Raw genomic sequence first — 18,713 nt, forward strand, 5'->3', positions numbered from 1 at the left:
AGAAAATGTTGCTGACCTTTTTTATTGGCCTTGTTGGAAGCACAGAGAAACCTTAGTAGGTTGCCAGTCGGTTTGTTCTATGCGCTGATGGAGCACCTGAAAGGGAGGCATTGGTGGCAGTCAACAGTGTTGACTAAGCAACCATGCTGCCTCCTACTGCCTCAGGTCCTGCAGCACAGGACAACGCACCCTGGGGGCACTCCTGAGTTGCCTTTAAAAAACAAAATAAAACTATTGCTGTTGAGTCATTCTGACTCTTTGTGACCCTATAGGACAGAGTAGAACTGCCCCCTGGGGTTTCCAAGGCTGTAATTTTTACCGGGACACCCTGGTGGTGTAGTGGTTAAGAAGTATGGCTGCTAACCAAAAGGTCGGTAGTTTGAATCTACCAGCCCCTCCTTGGAAACCCTAGGAGGCACCTCTACTCTGTCCTATAGGGTCACTATGAGTCGGAATTGACTTGGTGGCAGCGGCCTTTAGTCTTTACGGAAGCAGACTGCCACATTTGTCCTGTGGAATGGCTGGTGGGTTCGAACCAACGACCTTTCAGTTAGTAGCCAAGCACTTACCCACTGCGGCACCAGGGCTCCTGAGTTGCCTTAGTTTCTTGATATAAATGGTGAAAACAGCTAAAGCTCTGTAGCTTCTTCAACTCTTTGTTTGATCTCTGTCTTTTTCTTGTTCTGGCCTCCAGAGGATGAGTGCAGTGCAAGTTTTTTCTTTACCAATATTGCTAAAATATCCCTGAAAAGGAGAGAAGTCTAGAACGTGTGCCTCTCCTTCCTACTGTTGCACCTACTTATCACCGAAGTGAGGAATTTCTTTTGCAGTAAAATGATCTGTCTTTAAATCAGCCAGGCCAACATTGCCATTGTCCTCTCCTGGTTAAGTGCTTTATTAGTCAATTAATTTACCATTAATTATCAGGGTTCTCGGTGAGTCCTCAGTATCACAAGTAACACTTGTTTTTTGCAAAGGCTGGACTTTATCTACTTTCTCTTTGAAAGGGCAAACTGGGATTTCATATGGAAGAAAATATGACACCTCCATAGGGCAGCTATTGATTGCATTTCGTGCGAAGGATGAGAGCAGGCGTGCTTCCCTAAGGTGTTACGCCTGTCAGATCCTGGCTGCTGTAAAGGATAAGGATATTCCAGGTGATGGGAGCCAGCACCACGCATGTTTGTGGGTTACACATGCTTACATATACCATCAAATTATTTTAGATAATATATTTTTCGTTGATTTGTTTTCTAGTTACTAACAGTAATACATGGCCATCCAGAAGTTTGGAAATTATAAAGATTTTAAAAATCAAAATTACTAAGAATCTTATCACTCAGACATGGTAACTAATTTTTTATGTTCTTTGTGTGTGTGTCTTGAAGAATTTTACTTCAGAAAAATCATATATATATCCCATAAGAATTAGAATAAGAAAAGCAGACTTCTGTTATTCAGAAGTGTAAGCAGACGGGAGATTAATATAAATAATCCACAATAGTAGCCAAATAAAAAGTAATACCACATTTTTACAAACTCTGCAGACCCACCTGCTTCCTCTTCCTTCCCTCTCCTCCTCCCAGCTTTTCCTTCTGCCAGCCACCTCCCCTCCCTTCAGGGAAGATTCACCTTCCTGGTGGTGTTAGGTTTCTAGTGTTTCTCAGACTGTTTTTCCAGTGACTTCTAGTGCAGCAAAACACTGATACGTTTCTCAGCAGATCCAGGAATCAGCAGTTCCAGGAACGGTCATGCAGTGTCAGTCACAAGCCGAAAAGTTCTCTGTGTTCTTCTGATTTATCCTAAAGGTTCATGTTAATTTTGCTTTCTAACCTCTTTGTTTTCATTGTATTATAAAATATTATCTTAAATGTCTTACCTCTGAGTAAAGTATTCCAGGAAGCTCTACCACATTTACAGGTGACTTTAAAGTCTGTCTGTCATATGGCTTCATCCCCTGGGGGTATACATTACCCTAGTTTGAGAAACCTAGACTCTAAATTTAGAAGTTTGTATTTCTAAGCATTTATTATTAAATAAAAGAACTAAAGGAGTCAGAAGTATATAGTATTTCTGGTGATTCTCAGTGGAGAGATACGGAACATGCTGTCCTGTAGGGAGTGTGTCAGAATCATTTGGCAGGCGTCCTCATATTCTGCACTACCCCTTTTCCAGTTGGAGAATTACGTGCCATAGTGAAGCCCCTGTTCTGACGAGGAATGGTTTTATTTCTCAAGGGCGTTGGGGGTATAAAACACAATGCTGTTACTGTTGTTAGAAATCCAAACCAACCCACTGCCATCCGGCCGATTCTGACTGCCTTCCAGTTGATGTCAACTCACAGCAGCCCCTTGTGACAGAGTAGAACTGCCCCACAGAGTTTTCGAAGCTGTCCTTCTTCCAGGAACAGATTGCCAGGTCTTTCTCCTGTGGAGCCACTGGGTGGGTTTGAACCACCAACCTTTCAGCTAGCAGACAAGCGCTTTTTATCTATGTAAAATCTATGAATATTGTTCTCAAATCTATTCAAATGAGTAATGGAGTTGGAGTTTTTTAGTTTTATTATTTATCTTGGCCAAATGTGATATAATGAATTCAGTTACAAATAAAAATGAGTCCTTGGTTTTTTTCTACTCTCCCCATCTGTTAAAGTTAGTTATTTAGAACTACTCTGGTCCTGAATTAGAAATTTTGCTAGATTAGAAGTGTTGTACTCTTTAAACTATCTGGAGAGCTCTACCCAGTCCGATTTCTGTTCCCACTAGGAACTCTGCCTTTAGTGCCTCAATGCTTTTAGCTTTCCTTCTGTTTCTTCTGTTCTGTGGCCTCCATCCTTCTGCCCCCTGCTGCTGGTCTCTAATATCACCGCCATAGCAACAAACTTTCTAATTTGAGACCCAATGCCATAGGATACATTTTCTAGGAAATACAACACTGTGATAAATGTAAGAAAATAATTCCATGATAAAAGGGTATTTGGGATAAAAAATGATTAGGGTCATCTCTGTTGTAGCACAGTTCCAGCGGAGTGCTTAGCAGTCTAAGTGCACACATATTTAAAGCAAGTGCTGCCTTGGTTTTTAGAGTTAGGAGAGGGGTCTAAGGTCTGGTCTTTGAATAGACGTTTCTCCGAAAAAAGTCTAAAAATGGCCAGCACATGAAAAGCTTTTCAACATCATCAGTCATTAAAAACCCACTGCTGTTGAGTCGATTCCAGCTCATAGGGACTGCACAGGGTTTCCAAGGCTGTAAATCTCCCTAGAAGCAGACTGCCACATCTTTCTCCCGGGGAGTGGTTGGTGGTTTCGAACCACCGACCTTTCTCTCAGCTGTTAAACACTTAAACCGCTGTGTCACTAGGGCTCATTAAGTTAGGGAATGCAAATCAGAATCACAATGAAATACCACTTCACACTTCCTGTTGTTAGTCGCCGCCTAGTGACCTCTGACTCGTGGTGACCTTCTGTATGACAAGACCGAACACTGCCTGCTCCTGCGCCCTCTTTATGATCGCCCTCTTTATGATCGTCGGTGCATTTGAGTCCATTGTTGTAGCTGTTGTGTCCGTCCATCCTATCAAGGCTTTCCCTCACGCTTTCTGCCTCCCTACTTGACGGCTGTAATCAAAGAGACAGATATTGGTGAGTCCTGGAGAAATTGGAACCGCACTGCTGATGGGAATGTAAAATGGTGTGTCTCCTTTAGAAACAGTCAGCGGTTCCTCAGACAGTTAAACATAGAGTTACCTTATGATCCAGGAATTCATCTCCTAGTTACATACTCAAGAGAGATAAAATGTATGTTCACATAAAATCTTGCACATGAATGTTCATAGTAGTAGTGTTCATAATAGCCATAAAGTAGAAACAAGCCATATGTCCACCAGTTAATAAATGGGTATGTAAAAGGTAGTATATGCACACAATGGAATGTTATTCAGCAATAAAAAGAAGTACTGGTACATCCTGCAACTTGAATGAATTTTGAAAACATTATGTTAAGTGAAAGGAGCCAGTCACAAAAGACCAGATATTGTATGATCCCATTTGTTTGAAATGTTGAGAACAGGCAAATCCATAGAGGCTGAAAGTAGATTAGTGTTTGCCTTGGGTTGGGGAAGATCCCGGGGAGATGATAGGATTCGGGGGTGGTGAATAAGGGATGCAGGGTTTCTTTTAGGAATAATAAAAATACTCTAAAATTGATGGTGGTGATGGATGCACAACTCTGTAAATATGCAAAATGCTTTTTAAAGTAAATTGAGTGACTGGCTTTAACTTAGTGAATTGGATGATACGTGAATTAAATCTTAATAAAGCTGTTAAAAAATGTTTTGTTTTGGCCCTGTTAAGTTTAAAATGTTGGTTAGACCTCCAAGTGGACATGTTAAGTTGGCATTTGTGTTGTGTGTGTGTGTGTGTAAATAAATTTGGAAATCATCAGCATATAGTCATAAGACTGGATGAGATCATATAGGAGATAGGCTAGAATCTAGATCAGGGGTTGGCAAACTACAGCCTGCTGGCCAAATCCATCCCACCATCTGGTTTTGTATGGTTTGTAAGCTCAGAATGTTTTTTACATTTCTAAGGGGTTAATAATAATCAAAAGAAGAGTAATATTTCATCACATGTAAAAGTAATTCAAATGTAGGTGTTTGTAAAGTTTTATTTGAACACAGCCATGCTCACCCATTTACATAATGACTATGGCTGCTTTCACTCTACAATAACAAAACTGAGTAGTTTTGCCTAAGACATTTACTTTCGGTCCATGTGCAGAAGTTTACTGACCCCTTACTCAGTAGAGAAGTTGGCCAAGGCCTGAGTGAGCCCTCATGTATTCCAACATTTACAGAAGTTAGGTAAAAAAATAGAAGCCAGCAAAAGGAGACTGAATGGAATGGCCAGTGGATAACAAGGAGGGAAAAAAAATACAGTATGGTCATATTTGTGTAAAAAGAAAGTACACAAATATGTATTTGCACATGCATTAAAAAGTTTCTGTAGGATACAGGTTTTTTATTTGAAAGGATGTATAACAATCTATTAACAGTGGAATGAGAAGCTATTACCTCTTGATGAATGAGACCAGAAATTGGGCAAAGTGGAGCAGCTTTTACTTTTTACATTATACTCCTTACTACTATTTGAATTTTCTTACCATGAGAAAATTTTACTTTATAATTTAAAAAAACAAAAAAGAAACTTAAATTGACATAATTATTAAGTAGAGTACTAGGATTTGAGTTCTGGTTTGTCTGACTCGAAAGTCGTGCCCTTTCCACTGTGTCAGTTGAGTATGTAATTGTTGATTTTGATGGCCATGGGTTGGGTTTCCTGGGAGGAGGTGAGGCTTACAATAAATTTTAAGATAAATATGGTAGAATAAAATAGAAAGGAACCTTAGAGGTTGACTTCTGGGTAGAGTTCATAGAATGAGGATAGGCACAGAGATAACTAGGAAGCAGAAAAAAAGACTGGCTAGATAAAGAAAAGTGAGTTTTATGACAAAGAACAATGATGAACCTGCAAAACATCTCTAAACCTGGATGAATCTGGAGGGCATTACGCTGAGTAAAATAAATCAATCACAAAGTCAATCATAAAAGGACAAATACTGTATGAGACCACTATTATAAAAATGTTTTACACAGAAAAAAAAAGCAATCTTTGATGGTTACGAAGGAGGGGAGGGGTAAAACCAGAAACCCAAACCTGTTGCTGTCGAGTCGATTTTGACTCATAGCGACCCTGTGGGGTGGGGTAGGGAGGGAAAAACACTAACTAGATAGTAGTTAAGTGCTAACTTTGGTGACAGGTAAGACAGAACACATAGTTCTGGGGAAGTCAGCACAACTTGAGCAGGGTAAAGTTATAGAAGCTTCACAGACACATGCAAACTCCCCGAAGGACCGAGCTACTGGTGTGAGGGCTGGGGACCATGGTCTCAGGGAATATCTAGCTCAACTGGCATAACGTAGTTTAAAGAAAATGTTCTACATTCAACTATGGTTGAGGAGTGTCTGGCGGAAACCCTGGTGGCATAGTGGTTAAGTGCTACAGCTGCTAACCAAGAGGCTGGCAGTTCAAATCCGCCAGGTGCTCCTTGGAAACTCTAGGGGGCAGTTCTGCTCTGTCTACACGGTTGCTATGAGTCAGAGCCGACTCCACGGCAGTGGTTTGGGGTCTTAAAAGCCTGGGAGTAGCCATCTAAGATACATCTCCTGATCTCATCCTGGCTGGAACAAAGGAAAATGAGAACAACCAAAGACATGAGGGAAAGATTAGTCCAAATGACTAATGGACCACAACTACCATAACATCTGCCAGACTGAGCCCAGAACAACTAGATGGTGCCTGGCTACCACCACCGACCGCTCTGGCAGGGATCACAATAGAGGGTCCGGGACAGAGTGGGAGAAAAATGTAGAACAAAATTCAAATTCTCACACACACACATACACATACACATACACACACACACACACACACACACACACACATACACACACACACACACACACACACACACACACACACACACACACACACACACACACACACACACACACACACACACACACACACAACCAGACTTGCTGGTCTGACAGAGACTAGAGAAACCCTAAGAGGATAGCCCCCAGATACCCTTTTAACCCAGTACTGGTCACTCCTGAGGTTTACCCTTCAGCTAAAAATTAGACAGAGCAAACAGTGACACACATGAGGAATGTGCTCTGTAGTTCAGTCATGTATATGATACAGAAGCAAAGAAGAGAAGCCAGGAAGGGACAGGAAAATGGGACAAATGGAAACAGGGAACCCAGGGTAGAGGAGGGGAGAGTATTGACACATCGCAGGGTTGGCAGCCAATGTCACAAAACAATTTGTGTAGTAACTGTTAAACGAGAAACTAATTGCTCTGTAATCTTTCACCTAAAGCACAATTTAAAAAAGTGAATTTTAAAGGGTGAAGTTAGAGAGCACAAGAGGCTACTTGATGGAATTGAATGAAAGTCTGAGGAAGTTGAATATATGACAGTAATAGTTTCTTTGTTGGACGTAATGAGATTCAAATAATATTAGTGGAAAATTGTTTTAGTAACTGGCTAGGATGAATTAGAGTAGTAGAAATATGTGGAGACAGGGAGACCAGCTAAGAAAACTGCTGCCTTAAATCCTTTTGTATACAAAGAAAAATAGAAGTATATTTGTAAAAGCTATTACCAGTATCAGAAGCTAATAATGCAGAAAATAATTTATTCCTAAAATTAACCAGAAGCGGCAAAATTAGAAGAGCAGATGATTCTGATATGCGTAACATTTTATTGACTGCATATTAGGTAAAATCTCATTTACTGCTTGCAGCAATTGAGCTTACAAGTGGGAAGATTAAGGCTCACAAAAGAAATTTGCCCCAATTCATTTATCTAATAAGTGAGGGGAAAGGTAGAGATCAAAACTTACAGGAAAAATTTCAAGTAAAAGGGTATCGCAGAAGTCAAAATGGGGTATATCTAGAGTCTTGTAATTGAAATGAAGAAAGAGAGTTTAATAATGCTACAGAAGAAATGGTTACAGTCAGTTTCTGCTATTTGTAATAGAAGACAGACAAGTTGACATTTGAGTTTATTAAATGAAAATTCAAGCAATCTGAATTTTTCCTTGAGATTTGGTGTTGAGACATAAAGCATCTAGGGAAGGCAATATTCAAAACAATAAATAGGGGAAGAGTAGATTTAGAAATTAAAATAGGTATGATTCCTAAAGGTACTTAAGAAGATAGAAACAGAGAAACTCCAAGGATAGGATACTAAGAGAGTAAGCGAAAATGATAAGTAGAAAATGAAGCCATAAACACAGAGTTAAAAATGGTGGCTATAGTAAAGGATGGTCTTTGTGAGCTCTTTTTCAAGACCACATCAAAATTTAGTAATTTAAAGACAAATGTGTATATACACATATGTATAAAACAGGGCAGATTTCATGTTGATAATTTCTATATGTACACACACAGAACATTGGAAGAATGCACAATGAGATTTTCTATGCCTAGACAGACCACCTGTTGACACCAATCATATTGTTCCATCTCTAGATATTAGAGTGAACCATATAAAATTTCTCCCTTTTTTTACACCCCCCACCAAAAAATGATCAAGAACACATACACACACACATATCACATCTCCTTCCGCCAAGCCATTATGAATACCGTGACACTTCATTGTACATCTTCCAAGAACAGAGAGATTTTCTTACCCAATTACGACACTTAGCACCACATTGGAGAAAAAGCAACATTAATTCAATGTCATCGTCCACATATAGTCCTTATTCAAATTTCTCTGATTTGTACCATCAACTATTTATTAAAGAAAATCATACTACAAAACCATTTTATGAGTCTGGAGTGCTTTTTCTTATGGGGCAAAGTGACTATTGACTTTTTTTTTTTTCTTTGTGGTTTAGCTTCTTACCTCCGTGTTTGACAACAGCATCAAGACCTTTGGTGTGATTGAGAGTGACCCTTTTGACTGGGAGAAAACCGGAACTGATGGCTCCCTGACAACCACCACCACTTCTACACCTCCTCAGTTACACACCCGCGTGACCCCTGCCGCCATCGGGTACGACCAAAGCAGAGCCCTCAGCAGCCTCTTTCCTGGATGCGTGGCATTAGTAGAAATGTCTTGTATTTCATCCAGACTCCCCCAGATCACCGAATGTCCAGACATAGGGGAAATGCTTTGGATTCCCTTGAATTGACATTGCTGTTGTGTATACTTTTGTTCAGTATTTTCCTAGAAAGTAATAATAGCGCATACTATGAAGTGGGAGCTCATAGCTTATGTGACTTGTAGATGTCAAATTTATGGTAGGTGTTATTCAAAATCAGGAGGGGCATTTATTGCATTTACTGCTGAAGAATATATGGGACTCTGGAAAGAATGAGCCACAGTTACATCTAACTGTACTGTGGTTGGATCCCTGGTGGTACGAGTGGTTAAGAGCTCGGTTGCTAACCAAAAGGTCAGCAGTTCGAATCTACAACCTGCTCCTTGGAAACCATATGGGGCAGTTCTGCCCTGTCCTATAGGATAGCTATGAGTCAGAATCGACTTGGCCGCAACGGATTTTGGGTATACTGTGCTTAAGTTTGGAAACCTTGGTGGCACAGCGGTTAATAAGAGTTTGGCTGCTAACCAAAAGGTCGGCAATTTGAATTTACCAGGTACTCCTTGGAAACCCTGTGGGGCAGTTCTGCTCTGTCCTATAGGGTCCCTATTAGTCAGAATCGACTCGACGGCAATGGGTTTAGTTTTTGTTGCCTAAGTTTTTTTTTTAAGTTTAGTGGGACCAAAACATGCAGAGTGTTTCTCTTAAGAATGATTTAATTTTCAGAGTGAAGTGGGAACGGGCTATGGTGTATTTCCCCCTCTTCTCTACGTGCATCGCATGTAGTTCCCCGTGTGTGTGTGTGTGTGTGTGTTTTGTTGTTGTCTTCACTCTTCCCTCCCCAGCCCATTTTTTACCTGCTCTGATGTCTTTGGCATCGACTTGACAGCAGTGGGTTTGGGATGTCTTTGAGTTATTTTGTTTAAAAAAAAAAAGTGAACAGGGAAAAATCTTCATACAACATAAGCTAATTGAGATATTTTAACAGTAATAAAAAGAAAAAAATTTTATATTAAAAGGGCTTGTTGTCTCAGAACAGCTTGCCTAGGCTCATATAACTCCAGATGATGTCACTGATTGTCTTGCCTAAGGCTGCTAAATGTGACACCTAAATGCACATCAGAATCACCACAGGTGTTTGTTTAAAATGTCCATTCCTGGGACCCACCCCCACCCTACTGAATCAGAATGCCTAGGAGTAGGGCTTATCTGGATTCAGGACCCACTGCCCTAGTCCAGCCACCCCATTTTACAGATGAGGAAATAACCTTAACACTGAAGTAAACCATCCAGCTTTAGGTAATTATTAGTGACAGAGTCAGTCTAGGAATTTTACTTCCTGTCTTTTTGCTTTGCCTTTCTTCTCTTTGATTGTTGTTTCAAGCCTCAAACTTGCAGAGCTCCAGGTGATAGGAATTCAGGATAGCTGAAGACAAGGAAGGCAGTTGAGGTCCCCATCTCTCAGTATTTCCTCCAAAACAGCACAGAGCAACAAGAAAGGAAAAATAAAACTTCACAAAAACCATGTCCTCAGCACGACTTGAAGATGCCCAAACTTCACAATAGCTATAAGTTAAAAGAGAAAAAAAACAGCGCCAAATGCTGGCGCTGGACCTCTCACACTCCTGCTCGCCCCACTTTGCCACAGACTTAAGACAGACTAAGATCAACTGTGAAGAAGACGCAAATGGGGCCAAAGGTTGTTCTAAAGCTACCACCAAAAAGCCTAAGCCCATCCTAACTATGAAAACACTAAAAATGTCCCAGGTAGACGAGAGTGTGAACTACAGGGAAAGAAAAATACATGAGATTCGGAACACAGAGCTTCTGCGGAAGAAAAAAGGCAAAAAAGAAAGGAGAAACACTGTCAGTTGAAGGGTAAAGGAAAAAAGATAATGTATCAGTTTGGGTCCGGTCCAGAGAGAGAAACCACACCGTAATTTGAACAGGGAAAATTGATATAAGGAGTTACTTTCTTTAACAGGAAATTGGAATAATGAGGGATTGGCTAGTAAGAAATAAGGAGAACCGTAAAGAACACAGGAAAAGCTAGTATAAGGGGTAGCCACTACTCCGGGGACTGAAACTGAGCGCCCAAGGAAGAGCAGCATTCCGTCATCCTCAGGGCTGAGACCTCTCTGGAACTTGTCAGAAACATGCCTTCTAGAGCCCTGGTGGCACAGTGGTTGAGAACTTGGCTGCTGACCAGAAATCTGCCCTCCAGAACTTATTGAAAACCTGCCCTCTAGGATGATAGAGAAGACTATTCACTAGGGTGTATCTTACCAGAGGCTCTTTGTTACAACACTGTCGGGAAGTGGGAGTTAGCCAGGGAAGCTGTTGGTGGCTGCTAGCTGTGCACTGTAGAGGCCTGGCGCTAGAGAAGCCGGCCATGCTACTGCTACAGGAGACAAGCACTGAAGAGGCTACGCTGCTGCAGGAACCTGATCCTCGGGAAACGCTCAACTGCTGGAGCAGCTTGCTAAAGGAGCACGCTGGAACCTGGAGGCAGCTTTCCTTCTGTAATGTCCCTCTGGTGCCCTTTATTGACAAAGCTCCAGTGCCAACTTGAAAAGGAGAATATTTAATGGGCCCAGATCCATTTTCACAGAGCAGACAAAAAAGATTAATTTGGTGCTGAAATTCAGTAAACTGGCAGAGAGGCAAAAGGGAAAATAAAATTTAGTGACTTACAAGACAAAGAAGAACTACAGAATCAGAGAGCACAGAAACTTCCCCTGATCAGCAAAATAAGTAAAAATCCACATTGCTATACTGACAGAAAACAGGACCATTTTAACTATGAAATTTGTAAAACAATCATACCACAAAAATGAACAAAAAGATTAAGATCCATACAGGGTTACTGCAAAAAAAATCAGAAAATGAAATTCAATGTATATCAACTGAGGAAATTTCCATCAGTGAAATAGTCATGAAGAAGAAGAAAACAAAACCCTAAATGGAATTAGGTAGATTCAAGCATTTGAAAATAATGAAAAACCATCTTGAATCAGAAATTTTAAAACTAAGAACAGAAATAAATAAGTAAAGAGGAAGAAATGAAATGAGAGATGATTGAATGCAGGAAAGAAATGAAATGAGAGATGATTGAACACAGGAAAGAAATGGAAGAAAAAGCAGAAATTACCTCAATTGAAGAATATAGAGTGCACAAAGAATAGATTCAAATGAAAAATTTAATAAGAGGCACTGAATAAGGGCAGAAAAAAATCCAGTAGAATGGAAATGAGGTAAATATTTTGAAAGAATCAGAGAGAAAGTAGTGCAAATGAGAGATAAAGAAGGAATAACGTTTGTATTGTTAGGGTCTTTAAAGAAGAAAAACAAAATAATACCAATCAGAACTGAGAAACCCAATAGCAAAAGGTTAAATTAAAAAACAGAACTAAGGTTATTTAAAAAGGTTTACGTCCAAAGGTAGCAATTAGAACAAAAAGCCAAACTTTCGAAGTTTATAAGTAAAATACACACAATAATAAAATACTATGGCAGAGTTGAAATCAGACTTATCAGTCATAGAAATAAATATGCATGGATCCAACTTCCCTACTAAAGGAAGAAAGCTTTTCAGTTTAATTTACAAAGCTATATATATACATACGCTGAATATACCATGGACTGCCAGAAGAATGAACAAATCTGTTTTGAAAGAAGTACAACCAGAATGCTCCTCAGAAGCAAGGATGGCGAGACTTCGTCTCAAGTACTTTGGACGTGTTACCAGGAGGAACCAGTCCTTGGAGAAAGTCATCATGCTTGGTAGAGGGTCAGCAAAAAAGAGGAAAACCTTCAGTGAGATGAATTGACACAGTGGCTGCAGCGATGGGCTCAAGCATAATAATGATTCTGAGGCTGGTGCAGGACTGGGCAGTGCTTCGTTCTGTTGTGCATAGGGTTGCTATGAGTCAACCGACTTAACGACATCTGGCAACAACAACATACATATGCTGTATACACCTAATAAAAATAAAAACAGTCTTTTAGAAGAGGACAAAGATGTAACAAACAAATGGAAACAGAAACCAGTACGATCCTACGATCCTACTATCAGACAAAGTAGAATTTAAACCAAGAAAAGCATTAAAAGTAAAAAAGGCTAAGTGCCACACAGAGTTCACAGTTGGAATGTAACGTTTATTAGTATTTCGACACCAGAATCACAGCAACCACCTTTAGGAAGCAAAAACTGGGGGATAAATTCAAGGAGACATAGATTGTTATTAGGTGCCATTGAATTGGTTCCAACTCATGGCAACCCTAGATACAACAGAACGAAATGCTTCGCTGTCCCACACGTTCCTCGCAATCGTGGCTATGCTTGAACCCACTGTTGCAGCCCCTGTGTCGGTCCATCTTGTGGAGACATGGAAACACACTAATTGGAGATTTGAATATACAACTCTCAGTTCAAGACATACCAGGTGAACAAAGAATAAGAAGATGGAAGACTTAAACAACATGATTAATAAGGTAGATCTTATTCATATTTTTCTAACTCGAAACCCTGATGATAGAGATTGCAGCTTCTGCTCAAGTGCCCTTGGAGCAGTCACAAAAATTGGGCAGATATTGATGAGGTCACAAAGAAAAAGTAAGTAGTTCCAGAAAGTAGAAATACTGCAACACCTTTCTGATCACACTGCAATAAAACTAGAAATTACTAACAACAACAAACAAAAACAAGGACCCTCAGAAATTTTAAAACCTTCTATTAAACTACTCATAGGTAAAAGGGAAAATACTAACTGAAATTGTAGAAAAAAAATAGTGATAATGAAAACACTATACATCATAATTGACTGAGACAGGAGGAACCCCCAAAACCGTGACCCTGGATGCTGTGTTAACCCAATGCTAAAACCATTCCCTAAGCCCAGTCTTCAGACAAAGATTAGATTGACTATAAAACATAAAATAACACTCGTGAAGAGTGTGCTTCTTAGTTCATGCAGATGCACGAGACCAAATGGGCACCTTCTATCCAGAGGCAGGATGAGAAGCAGAAAGGGACAGGAGCTGGTTGGTTGGACACGGGAAACTGAGGTGGGAAGGGGGAGTGTGCTGTCAAAGTATAGGGATTGCAACTAGTGTCACAAAGCAATATGTGTATAAATTTCTGTATGAGAGATTAACTTGAGCTGTAAACTTTCACCTAAAGCACATTTTAAAAAATAAATAAAACACAACACATCAGAATCTATGGAATACTTTTAAAGCAAAGATGGGAGGAAAGTTGACTGCACTGAATCGATAGCCTTAAACAAGGAGGTGCAGAATGTCAATATGTCTCATTACTGATGATGTAACATTGATCACTTGGTTGCGGCAGTGCTGGCCAGGTTTCTCCATTGTGAAGTTAACTGTTTTTTTCTTCATAAGTAATAAGTATCTGTAAGAAAATACTTTGAGACTGTGTGAACACTCATCATACTGTTGGCCCTTCAATGAATCTTGCCTACTTATTAGGCCCACAAGCGTAAACCACTTACTACCTGACCCTTTAAGAAAAAGTTTGCCAACCTCTGGATTATCTCTATTTGCAAATAATATGGAAGGATACCTGGAAAACCCTGGAGAATCTGTGTTAAAGAGAAAAACTGGCCGTGCATGACCCGCTTCACTGAATTTCTTAGTAGAGGAAGAACGAAAGTTCAGATAATAAGAAAATACCTTGGGTCAGTAATATAAAGGATCAAGATACGTTTTTGTGTCACCACTATGGCTGCTATTGTTGGGCAAAAGCAGCCATAAACAATGTGTAAACAAATGAGCGTGGTTATGTCCCAGTAATTCTTTATTTACAAAAATAGGTGGGCAGGACAGATTCAGCTCATAGGTCCTAACTTGTGGACCCCTGCCTTGGGTAACAGGAATGGGAATATGAAAATGATGACCATTCTTACTACTTTTCTTGACATCACTCCAGTTCTTCCACACTTCTCTTTCCTTTTTTCCCTAATCAGCTTCTGTATTTTACAGCTTGCCTGTGTACACAGACCATATGCCGATAAGACTCTCACATACACTTTCTCACTCCTTTGTATTCTCGAGCATGATATAATCTTTTGGGAGAGAATTCTTTCTTTCCATATCTCAAATTCTAGATCTGGATCAGAGTTACAGGAGTAGGAAGGAAATAATGACTATGGAAGGAGTAAAAAGGTACCTAAACTGCAAAGGGGACAGAAAGGGTGAGAAAGGAAGCTGGGTCATGTGGAAGAGCAACTGTGTGGAGATGATGGGACAGCGCCTTGTGATGTGCAGTGTATGCTGGAACACGAGATAAGAGGGAAACTAGGATTCTGAGTACAAGTAGAAGCAGTTTGTACAGGTTTCCTGAGGAGTGGGAGAAGGAAATGCCAGGGCATTGGGGTAGTGGGAGCAGAGCAAAATGGTGGCCAGGCATAAGGGAAAAAGGATTCAGAAGAACACAGTGATTAAAATGGGGAAAAAATATGAGGCTAGTGGACTGAGCTTCCTGAGTTCAAACACTCAAGTCATTTGCCTTTCTCTTTCAGTAGAGGAAATTTTCTTCAGTAAATATTTGGTTTACCATATAGCCCAGATGTGTCGTGTCTGTTGTCATTCCTTGCATCAATAAATGAATTATATTGACCTCATATCTGAAAAGTCTTTTGGTAGCCAATTTATTTCTGATCTTTACCTTTGTAAGAAATTCTTTCGTTTGAACTCTTTAGTCCTAACTACCTTGTTTAATAATGAACTACTTTCAGGGCTATGAAGTTTTTTCCCCGGGAACCATTGTCAGTGCTTTTCTAGATTCTGTACCTATAACCCGTTGATAAAGAAGTTCATCTTCTATCATTGACCCATGTAGAGAAAGGTGGTAGTGAAGGCCATCAAATCAGATGGAACAAACCCCTGAAAAGTCAGCCACCTTTGTTCTCATAAGCATATGCAGTACTTGTGACATCTGGGCCAGGGTATAGCTTCTCTGTAGAGTGGTTCCCCGAGAAAATGCCTCCTGTGCTCCTCATAATAATCGCATGTGCCAGTATAATCTGTGGAAGAATTTTTTTTCTCCTTTTAGACATTCCAGATCACTTCTAAGAAGAGGTTTCATTTCGTGCTAAATATTGTGTTCAGTCAGCGGTATTAAAAAACAACAATAACAGCAAAAACCAAAACAACGCAGTATATACAATGGAGTTACAGAACATGAGAGCTGGCAGGGGCCCTATCACTTAGTGAAGGATAACTGAGAACTGGAAAAGTCCCTCATGGGCCAGCAGTCCAGGGAAGAAATGACCACCATGTCAATAGGACATCAGTTTACTTTGAAAGAAATATATAGACAAGTGCCAATTAATATGTACATATGTGCTAATTAGGAAGCCCACTGACAGAGTTCAGTTTTCCCCCGCCCAGATTCACTGGGGCAGAGCTGTATGAACTGCGTAATTGCAGAATTTCTAATTTCCTCTAGAGGGCAGGAATTTTCTTCTTCATCTGTGTCTCTAGGGCCTTGCATGTCATAGGTGCTTAGGAAAAAGTCTGTAAATGAGGAAGCAAAGGGTCAGTTCTCACACTGTTATAACAATAACAGCTGATTGATCTGACACCTGCTTATTTCCTTACTAAACATCTTCCTGCTTATAACTTTTGTTCTTCTCTAAGAATAGTGGGTAAATAGAAAATTGTATTATAATTGACAAAGATTCCTTGGAAAACATAACAAATGTTGTTTCTAGGTTTTAGAGTGATTTTCAATCAGTGAGTTATCGTATTAGAATTTGTATTTTAAAATCAAAACCAAAAAACCTATTGCCGTCAATTGGATTTCTACTTACAGCAACCCTATATGACAGTAGAGCTGCCCCAGAGAGTTTACAGGGAGTGGCTGGTGGATTCGAACTGCTGACCTTTTGGCTAGCAGCCGAGCCCTTAACCACTGCGCCACCCAGGCTCCAGCTTGAAAATTCGAACTGATCAAATTTTAGAAGTTTTTATAGAACTGGCATGAACTAAGTTCTCAAGGGATTTTTTTTTTCTTTTTTGTTGTAATCTCTTGTTTGTGGACCTCCTCATTTAAATCCAGAAACAAAATGTAGAATAGTCTCATTGTATTTTTAACTTGTATCTTTTTTTCTCCCCTCATTTTCAGAATTGCCAATGCCACTCCCATTCCCGGAGACTTGCTTCGAGAAAATACAGATGAGGTGTTCCCAGATGAACGGCTTAGTGATGGGGAGAATGGCGTACCTGTTGGTCTGTCACCAGATAAATCTCCTGGGTCTCTGGGACACCCTCGTCCCCAGGAGCAGGATGTCTGGGAAGAGATGGACGCCAGCAGGAACAAGATAAAGCTTGGGATTTGCAAAGTGTGTATTTCTTGTTTAGGACGTGATGTCTTCTGTTGCCGTAGCAAAGTATCATGGCTCTCAGCTTTTAATGAAGGAGTGGATGTGGAATAAGTGACGTGATTTTTCCCTTCATTAGGGTTGCCAGCAGGCCTCCTCCTCAGTGTGCGAGAGATACACATTTCTGAATTAAATGGCTAATTCTTAGTCGCCTGGAGGCAGATTATCCCCAGACTTCTTGATTCTACTGTTCCCTGTCATTTCTTTTTTCACAGAAGGTGAAGATAAATGGAAAGGAGCAACAGCGAATCACAAATCAGTTAGTTTTTGGTGCTTCCTAGGTGTTTTTATAACGGTTTGGCTGAGGAGGTGGTTAAATATATAGGTGTGAAATCAAAGTGGTTGTTGAATAAATGACATGAAAACATGAGGCTTTGGGCTCATACCTGTTAACACGACTAATAGAAAGTTAGCTGCTGCGGTTGTTAGGTGTCGAGTCGGTTCTGGCTCGTAGTGACCCCATGTGCAACAGAAAGAAACACAGCCATTCTTAGGCTTTATGAATGGAAAATATTTGTATCCTGAAATGAATCTTCTGTGATAGTTCTGAGGTGCTTGGTCTATTTTTGGACAATCATTAAACTATGTAATTTTAAAAATTAACCTATGGGAGTCATTTCTAAAAATCTTCTGTGAAAAATGTGACCTAACTGTTGAGTAAGCACTAGCTGGACTAACAGCAATGAGGAATGAGTAGTGGAAAGTAGCCGGAGAGTCAGTGACAGATTTTGTAGTGTCAAGCCTTGCTGTCTTTCTGGCGCCAGGAGCAGACTGTTCTTACAGCAGAAGATTACTAGTGACATTCATCTCTTGTCAGCCCTTAGGGTGTCTGTGTGTATGTGTGTGTGAGAGAGATGGTGCCTTTACATAAAAAAAATTTTTTTTTTTTTACATAGAGAAGCTTAATTATTTTAGTTTTCTGTCTTTCACCCATTTTCACTATTTATCTCAATGACACTTGTATAGCACATGATTTTGCTATAAGTCATAGTCCCTTGTTTGTTACTGTGGTGATGTCCGTTTTCTTGAGTTTATAATACATACTGCTGCAGATCACAGGTTCCTGACTCATCTTGGACATCTACATAGAGCATTATAAGTTAAATATTGAAGAAAACCCACAGTTTCTGCATTTATTCATTCTCTCACCTACTCAGAAAACTTATTGAGCACCTTCTTTCTACAGTTCATTGAGAGGTGGACGCTGTGGAGTATCCAACCAGTTAGATATCTGCAGTCTTTGAAAGTTTTAGATTTTTTTTAATTATTATTATTTCTGCTGACTCTTAGTTATGGGGGCATGCCTTCTCATGTGTCTGACTGTCTTTAGTTTTTACTTATTACTTGATAATTGGTGGGAGTCCTATAGGCCTAAAACGGGGGTTGGGGAAAACTTCCTTCAGAGATTAGCTTCTGCTGGTAGAAAATGCACCTCTTTTTTGAGGGTCTATGATCAGAATAGAAATCTCAGACTTCTCTCCCACCCCACTCCTAATCCAAGGTTTGATGGCTTCATTTTCCTGATAATTGTGCTGCTATAGCTGTCTGTCCTTAGGCAACCCCACCCTTCTGCTCGGGCCCAGCTCCTCACTGCTGCAGCCTCAAGGGGCTGGTTTTGTTTAAACAG

At 40.1% G+C, this 18,713-nt stretch overlaps 1 protein-coding gene across 5 annotated transcripts in view; it reads left to right on the plus strand.

Annotated features, from left to right (window-relative positions):
- Window positions 1-18,713, plus strand: part of TTBK2 (tau tubulin kinase 2) — a 210,421-nt gene that overhangs the window by 161,275 nt on the left and 30,433 nt on the right. For all 5 annotated transcript variants that reach the window (XM_049899717.1, XM_049899718.1, XM_049899719.1 and 2 more), the window contains 2 exons: window positions 8,475-8,632; window positions 16,831-17,047. In XM_049899717.1, the coding sequence (XP_049755674.1) occupies window positions 8,475-8,632; window positions 16,831-17,047 (375 nt within the window). The remainder of the gene's footprint in view (window positions 1-8,474; window positions 8,633-16,830; window positions 17,048-18,713) is intronic.

This window comes from Elephas maximus, chromosome 10 (genome assembly GCF_024166365.1).
Source record: "Elephas maximus indicus isolate mEleMax1 chromosome 10, mEleMax1 primary haplotype, whole genome shotgun sequence".
NCBI lineage: Eukaryota > Metazoa > Chordata > Mammalia > Proboscidea > Elephantidae > Elephas > Elephas maximus.